Below are 8,630 nucleotides of genomic sequence, written 5' to 3' on the forward strand. Positions count from 1 at the left end.
TGTGCAACAACCCTGCATGATCTACACTTGTACCCCAGAATGTAGAGTACAGTTAAAAAAAAAATGAAAGATTAAATAAACAAATAAATAAATAAAAAGTATTATTGTGTCCCAGATTTCACACTGATAGTTGTTTTAAATCATTATGCACATTTTAAATATTGCTTATAGAATTTCTACATTCATTTATCTTAAGATACTATTACTTATGTAATGCTATTTTCCAGGCACATATTTCTGTTAATAAATTTGTTCCTATAAATTGTCTCCACTCTGTCCACATAACTTCATCCAACTTGAGAGGCAGGTAATTACATTTCAGTCACTATAAGAACTTTCTCTTATCAGAATTACAACAAATTTGTGGAGGCTTGAGTGTGTCCTGAAATCAAGAAAAAAATATCTTTTCCAAATCAGCCTATTATTACTACCACTGGCCTTTATCATTTCAAAATTTTAATGTTATTTTAGTATAATTTACATAGAAAAAAGTACCCCTTTTAAGAAGACAAATTATTTATTAATGATACAAGGATATTATCTATAGTAGCATCCCAATGAACAAGCAAACCAATTTTTTCACCCCAGAAAGTTTCGTCATGCCCTTTGTTCTCAATCTCTTTCCACTTTCTCCTCAGATAATTAGTGATTGAATTTCTATCACTATATGTTAGTTTTTTAAAATCTAGGACTAAATATAATTGGAATCATAGGGCATGTGTTCCCTCCTATGTGGCTCCTTTCAGTCATTATAAAAGCATAATTTTTTCATCCATGTTATTGCATGTATTAGTAATTTTTACCTTTTAAGACTGAAGAGCATTTCAGTGTACTCCTGTAGTACAAATTGTTAATTTATGCTCCTGAATTGGATATTGATTTGTTTCCAGTTTTTGACATCTTCCTTTTTGAGGATAGAGTGGCCCCTTGCAATCTACTGGCTCAGTGTTTAGATTTCTAGGACATGAGACTCAAGTCTTATGGTTCTCCATTCCCAGATACATGGTCTAATCATGGTTTCTGTCCTTGCCACTCTGACATGCTTCAAATCAGTGGTTCATGACTCTGGCCATGGGGAAAACCCTTGTATGAAATCCTTAAGTAACAGAGAAAATAAATGAGTCAGTACATAAATTGAAAAGTAAATAAACTGAAGAGACATGATGCAAAGGCAATTTCTGCTTTGTTACATGCTCCTAATTCTTCCAGTAGCAAGGAGCACAAGATTTCGCCGCAATCGGATTAGGTCATTGGCAAAGGAAAGATAAAAACACCATGAAAAAACCCTTAGATTAAAAGCCACATCATTGTCCTCCTACACAGTCAGTTCTACTTTAGCCAAACACATTTAACTCTTAGCCTAGAGCACAGGAAGTAAAACTGGTAGCCCACATGTCAAAAGGTGAATATTTGCATAAATCTGGCTGTTATCCTGCAAAGATAATAAAGTAACATCCCAAGAAAATTTTTGGTAAAAAAAAAAAATTGATAAACACAATGTACTATGTGCATTTTGCTATTAGTCCATCTTCCATCAAGTTTATTCATAAAATAAATTAGCCACATTGAGTTTATTTCTGGAATGATCAATTGAGCATGTACTTACAAAGCCAGAGACCTCTTCTTGCCTTCCCTGGTTCCTCTGTGCACAGTGTTCATGAGTCCTGTAATATTTTGCCTCCCATTTCCCCAGTTCATTTCTTATTCTTCTAATCAGTTGGCGTATTTTAACATTCTAAATATTCCAGTTACATATTACATATCAGTCTTCATTTATGTCTTCCTTTCTTGAATGTGAGAGCAAAGGGGAAAGAATCATGATGTGTTTTGACTGAACCACTGATACCTGGAACCATGTTCTCCATATATATTTGCTAAATGAATGACTAAATGCACTGCTTGAGGATTCTAACAAAAAATAAATTTAGCTGGATAATCTGCAAGTAATCATCTTTGATTATTTTTCTTAAATGTAGTATTTGTATTAATTATAGTAATATCCCTCATTATGAGCTTATCATTTGCCAGGTAATGTTTCATGCATTTTCACATTTAACTCAATACTGCTCAAAACTGTGTAGATATGCACGTACTACTGATAGCATTATTTTACAGACAGAGGAACCGATGCATAAAGAAGTTCAATATTTTGCCTAGAAAGGGATGTTTAACATGTAGGTTCAACATTTTGAGTTCAGGGACTATGCTGTCTATGATGCAATGTTTCTAAAAAGAAAGCCATCTAAGATGAGTGGACAGTTCATTCCTATAATCCCAGCACTTTGTGAGACCAAGCTGGGTGGATCACTTAAGCAGAATTGTAAATCAGCCTAGGAAACATAGGGAGAGCCCATCTTAACAAAAAATACAAAAATTAACCAGTAGTGATGGCGCTTGCCTGTAGTTTTAGCTACTCAGGAAACTGAGGTGGGAGAATCGTCTCAGCTTGGGGAGGTGGAGGCTACAGTGAGCCATGGTCATGCCACGCTGCTCCAGCCTGGGTAAAGAGTGACATCCTGTATTGGAAAACAAAACAACAAAAAAAATCCATCTTGAAAGGAAGAATGTTAAATAAGAAAAGTTTTAATTTTGGTGAAAAATGTTTCCATTTCTTAAAGTAAAAGTGCTTCACCAGGACATACATCTCCCACAACCTTCCCCAAAGCTGTGAGGTCGGGTCAGGGAACAGTGTTTCAAATTCTCCAAAGGTTGTATTCATTTTTTCAGTCAAGTTTTAGAATGAATGGGAAACTCTTCACTGTGTGAGTTTAATCACACACACACTTTCTCAATCCTGTCTTATCCTCTAGGCCCCATTCTCCTCCTACCCTGATCTATTCCAAGGGCTGGTGTAAAAACATTCTCATGGATACACTCCCTGTGCAGGCTACAGTTCTGATACTTTCTCTAGGGGGAAAAAAAAAATCACATGCATATGTATGTGCTGTGGTTGTTTCCCAATATGTGTACACACCCCTGCCAAAAAGGGAAGGTGATGCATATTTTGTTTCAGCTCACACAAGGAGGATAGAAGAGAAAAACCATGGCTGGTGAGTCTTTCACTGTTCCAAGGACATATCCCTGGGAAGAAAGAGTTTTGGAAGGGGTTGACTCTTCTGGAAGCCATAATTAGTATCTGTGGAAATTTAGGTGAGCCGAAGTGAGGGAGACAGAGGACAGGGAGGAAAGAAGGAACTAGAAGACTCTTGCAGTCTTTAGAAAGGAAAAACAAGCCCAGAAAGGAACTGAGGTTTCAGGGGTTGCCCACTGTCGTTTTGCAATCTTAATTAAACTCTTACATGTTGTAAGTCTAACAGAGGGTACAGAATTGGCACAGGAAGAGTACTAGCAGCTGTTGTTCCTAAAGCAAATGGGCTATTTCTGTTTCATTACTTTATTATTTAGAGTTAAATAAACATGGGACACGAAAGGATGGTCTCTGCTTTCCAGGGACTAACCTGAAAATGCTAAACTCAGTCTTCAGGCCACTCCATGCGCACGTACAGAGGCTATTGAGGGAAACAAGTAAGACAGCTATACAGTAAGAAGAGGGATTATCCAACTGTGAGGAGGGGGGTATTTTTCTGATAAAATATAAATGAGGTCACTTTCTCTTGATGACATGAGAGGAACATGAGGCTGTTTTTATGATGTGAGTAATCTTTGTGCCCTGAACAGACAAGATCCTGAAGGAGAAGAGAAAGCTGTTTATCCATTCAGTGGGTGAAGGTACAATAAATGGCTTACTGGATGAATTATTAGAGAAAATGGTGCTGAACCAGGAAGAGATGGAGAAAGTAAAACGTGAAAATGCCACAGTCATGGATAAGGCCCGAGCTTTGGTCGACTCTGTTATTCGGAAAGGGGCTCAGGCATGCCAAATTTTCATCACATGTATTTGTGAAGAAGACAGTCACCTGGCAGGAACGCTGGGACTCTCAGAGGTAAGGATCAGTGACTCACACTCAAGATCACTCAGGCCCTGTCTTTGGGACTGTCACTTTGCAATCTTAATTAAGCTCAACATGTGAGTTAAGAGTTAAGAAATCAAATACGTCTGCAGGATACCTTCTTATCTCTGGTGTCAGGGCCATATTTCTGTAGCAGGGGCCCTACTGCATGTCTCTTGACTCTCTTTTGTTTCTGTTCCTTCAGCCTCAGCGGCTGTCTTCTGACTAAAGCTCATTTCCTGTTCTGAGTATGTGGTAGCTCATTTGCTGAAGCTCTTTAAAACCATCTAAAAAGCTTCACATTCTATGTTCCAGTGATCCTGGCAAGGCACAATATTTATTGATTGATTTATCATTTTTGAGTCCAGGGTGTCCCTAGGCATTTACGTAGTTGTCTGACATGAGCTTTAGGGTCTATAATCAAATACTTTTTATAACTTCTCTTAAAAATTTTGCCCTCCAAGAAGAATAAAATATATTTAACTGATGCTGATACACTCAGAGAATACATCCAATGATTATAGAAAAGTAAACATTTCAGTGAGCTCTTTCCTCCAGTTGCCTCTTTGGATTTTCTTTTGAGTAAGATCACCCACTTGCCTGTTACTGAGCTGCAGATCATGCTGTGAGGCTATGCAGATCATACCTGCAACCCTCCTAGACCTGACACAGCGCTCAGGAACTGAGTTTGCCCATTCTTATGATCCTTTAGACCTATAACACGTTGAGGATGGGAGCTTTGGTGGACCCGAACATTCTTTACTGTCATTCAGTAAGGGTTGTGGGAGCAATTCATAGTGGGAATGTCTTATGCATTATGGTAAAGTTTTCCGGATAGATAAGTAGCTATTTCAATGTCCTTCATGTTTTTTCTAGGTCCAAACACATGGAAATTAGCTGAGTACACAAGACTCCCAATGACTATTTTCTTCCTTCCCAGGTAATGCTGTTTTTTTTTTTTTTTTTAAAAAAGAGCATACTTGGAACCCCATCTTCCTTGACATTAATTTAGTAGGATGAACTGTACTTAAAGGGGCTAATGGGAATTCCCATAGATGGATTGTATAATTTTCTAATCTATTCTGTTTTTCAAGAGCATGTTCCCACAGCTTGACTACTCATATTTATACTAACATATTCTGAATTTGTGTCCCAAATTCTGATTACACAAATAATTACAAAACTACATTATTTAAGCCTATTGAAATATTCACTCACACCTCCCGGAGGCACCCTTATCTGAATAATTTCAGAGCTGAACATGCCATTCTTCCCCACACTGCTTCTCTTCCAGTTTTGTGTAACTTGATTTTGGTGCCATCATCACCAGTTGTTCCACCAGGAAACTTGAAACTCATCTTGGCTTCTTTCCTCTCACACACCTCCAATACTCAAGCCATGGCCAAATTTTGTGCATTCTCATCTCAAATTTGGAAATGGCTTTCCATTCTTACTTCTATTATTTTATTTAAGAAAACTTATTCCTTAAGTGCCCCCTTAAAATAAAAGAAACTTACAATTAAAAGCAATTTAGGGACTAGAAATGCAATTTTTTATAAAGTTCAGATATTAATCTACTGAATGTATTAAGGCTGATTACCTCATGAATGTTTTCTTAAATGTCTCACAACATGGGATGCTCATTATATAACCAAAATACTGTATTTTCAAAGATAGCCCAAATACTTTTCTTTAGTTTTTTTTTTCATTGCTTTTACAAATCTTTACAAAGAAACCAAACATTTCTTCTACCAAATTGTTATTTTATAGTTTTCTTCAATATATTCATTCTAACTGGTTCTTCTCCATGTCAACACACTTCATGCTGTCTTTGTTTATCTAACCGATTGTATAACAGTTTTTGACATTTGTTTGCAAAATTAAATATTACTATTTGGCTTAGTGGTTTCTAAAAGATTCTCTGCATATCAAGAAAACATATTTCTATCTTGAAACAAAGATTACATTAATTTATTTAATAAGTACATCACATTGTCAATTGTGTTGAACCTGTGATGAAATAAAAGCCTCAAGGCTTTTCTCACAGAAACTCTGAAAACATTGCCTCACAGGTTTGTGCAAACAATGTTTAGTGCTATGAATCCATCTAGAGCACACCTTGATTTTAGCATTAATCATTCTGTTTTATATTCATTCTAGTTTATATTTAAACATTCAAGAATATTTAATATTCTTGTCCTCCAGTGTATATATAGTAGGAGGAGATGTTGAAGTACAGGACAAAGGATTATTTAAAAAATAATCCTAGTGCTTACTATCATATCTATTAGATAAATAAATAAAAAGATAAACATATATTTTAAAAAATTAATTAATGTTAATTAAGACCAGCTCCTATTAAATTTTATCCTAGGGTTTGAATCTTTTCAAAACAAATTGTATCTTATTTTATCTCACACAATGATTGTTTCCTGAGTGTGTTAACATGCATGGCCTTGACAAGTTTCCTATGTTTTTATCTAAAATGCTTGTAAAAATACTGATCCTGAAATATGAAAGTAAATCCTCCCTGTAATTCATACCTAGAAATCTCTGGCTTGAAATGTGCTCCATTAGTGGCAAACTCACTCAGCTATGTTAATAACTAGATTAGGGTTGTCCTCTAGGTATGTATTTCCTCCTCTGTAGCATCATACATAGGCAAAGCTGTAAGAAGAAAGTGGAACAAAGAGGGATACCACTGTTCATGATGTTCCTTGTCTCTTGCAGCTCCTCAGGTAGTGCAGGACAACCCAGCTATGCCCACATCCTCAAGCCCAGGAAGCAACAAGTTTTGCTCTCTAGAAGCTCAAAGGATATGGAAAGAAAAGTCGCAGAGGTGCCATACTCAGAATACAATGATAAAGTGGGGTGAAAGATAGCACTTCAGGCAGTTCTGAAATTCAGGGGCTTTTTCTTAGAGCCAATTTCACTGAGCGATTCTGGAGAATCATAGTTCTGCTCCCCTTGCATAAAGGACTTTTATTTCCTAGAATCCCAGGTTTATCTACAGGGTTGCAAATTGGAACTCATATTATCATAATCTTCACCCAGTCTGTCTCTTAGAACTTATTTCCCACTGACACATACAAACCATTGCCTGCTAATATACTCCAAATTTTCCAGTGTAGTGCCCAGTTGGAGAGAAGCACATCATATAGAGCAAGTATTGAGGTGGATTGGCTTCTCACCCAATTCTCCAACTTGTGCTTACCAAGGATTTGAGTTAACTTTTTGCCTGGTCTTCCTATTCACAAAATGAAATTAATGTTTATTTAACATACTGAAATGAAGCATATGAAAAATTTAGAAGCACTTTACTAAAAAGTGCATTTTGACATTACTTTGCTTCTGGGTATAGATCATGGCTACTGTAAATGAGAGGTACTGTGGCATGCTCTCTACACCTGGCGTTACATCTTAGAAAGTAAGAATAATTATGAGGTCCCTCCTACACATGAGAACACAGAGGATGAGAGATGTTAAATAACTTGTCTAATATCTACAGCTCATAAACAGAGGTTGACCTTGGGACTATTAGATGCCAAAGTCCACACTGATAAGCTGTGCACAAAGGAGGAAGCTTTTAGACAAAGAAAAAATAAAATAACATGTTATAATTGATTATTGCTCTAAGTTGTATTACTCAAAATATGCTGATAGTCCAAAAATTTAAATAAGAAGAGGAGCTGGGTAAACTGAAAGGGTACATAATGTTCTAAGGCTTGGAAATGGGACAGCCAAAACCCAAGAACAGGAATTTTCTGTCTTCTATGTCAGAGATTATTATAGTACCTACTCTGTCATTTAAAATGATACTGTTTCACAGATTTCACACTGACTCTGTTATTTAAAATGATATTGTTTCACAGACTTCACACTGACATGATTTAAAAATGTTATAAACATTTAAAATACTATTTATAATATAAATGCTACATTCATTTAAGATGATTTCCCCTTATTTCCCAGGTATGTATTTCAGAAAATAATTTGGTTCCTATAAATTATACCCATTCTGTCTACAAATCCCCATCCAATTTGAGTGGTTGTTAATTACAGCTCAGTCACTGTAAGAACCACTTCTTCTTCCCAAAATTTTTACTAATTTATGGAGTATGTCCAGGAATCAAGAAAAAAAAATCTATTTTTACAACCACTGATCATTTTTCTTCAAAATTTTAAGTTTATTTTAGTGTAATTTACACCAAAAAAAATGTACCCCTTTTAAGAATATAATTTGATTATTAATGATTTATGGATATCATATTATAATAACATTCCAATGAATAGGCAAACAAATTTTGTCACCCCAGAAAGTTCTGTCATGCCCATAGTTCTCAATCTCCTTCCATTCCCTCCTGAGATAAAAAGTAGTGATTGAATTTCTATCACTATATGTTAGTTTTCTTAATCTAGGACTTTATATAATTGGAATCACAGTGTATGTGTTCCCTCCTGTATGGCTTCTTCCAGTCATAATGAAAGCGTAAGTTTTTTCATCCATGTTATTGTATATATTAGTAATTTTTCCCATTTCTGACTGAATAGCAATTCAGTGTACATGTATAGCACAAATTGTTATTTTATGTTCCTGAATTAGATATTGAGTTGTCACCAGTTTATGACATCTTCATTTTTGAGAAAACAGTGGATCCTTGCAATCTAGTGGCTCGATGT

The 8,630-nt window shown here is 35.8% G+C and overlaps 1 protein-coding gene across 2 annotated transcripts; it reads left to right on the top strand.

Annotated features, from left to right (window-relative positions):
• The first annotated feature begins 2,969 nt into the window (after nt 1-2,969).
• LOC116556383 (caspase recruitment domain-containing protein 16-like) lies at nt 2,970-7,574 on the top strand. 2 transcript variants are annotated; one of them, XM_032285733.1, is made up of 4 exons: nt 2,970-3,050; nt 3,679-3,944; nt 4,827-4,890; nt 6,681-7,574. In XM_032285733.1, the coding sequence occupies exons 1-3, from the start codon at nt 3,044-3,046 to the stop codon at nt 4,845-4,847; spliced, it is 294 nt and encodes a 97-aa protein (XP_032141624.1). In that variant the 5' UTR covers nt 2,970-3,043; the 3' UTR covers nt 4,848-4,890; nt 6,681-7,574. The 2 variants fall into 2 exon arrangements, with proteins under 2 accessions (XP_032141624.1, XP_032141625.1); XM_032285734.1 differs by lacking the exon at nt 6,681-7,574 and adding an exon at nt 5,245-6,665.
• Nucleotides 7,575-8,630: the final 1,056 nt, after the last annotated feature.

This window comes from Sapajus apella, unplaced genomic scaffold (assembly GCF_009761245.1).
Source record: "Sapajus apella isolate SASKATOON/1434 unplaced genomic scaffold, GSC_monkey_1.0 scaffold16, whole genome shotgun sequence".
NCBI lineage: Eukaryota > Metazoa > Chordata > Mammalia > Primates > Cebidae > Sapajus > Sapajus apella.

Excerpts from the sequence above, each read along its gene's own strand:
- LOC116556383 (XM_032285733.1), top strand. Across the intron at positions 3,945-4,826 it reads GAACGCTGGGACTCTCAGAG|GTCCAAACACATGGAAATTA; the intron begins GTAAGGATCAGT and ends TGTTTTTTCTAG.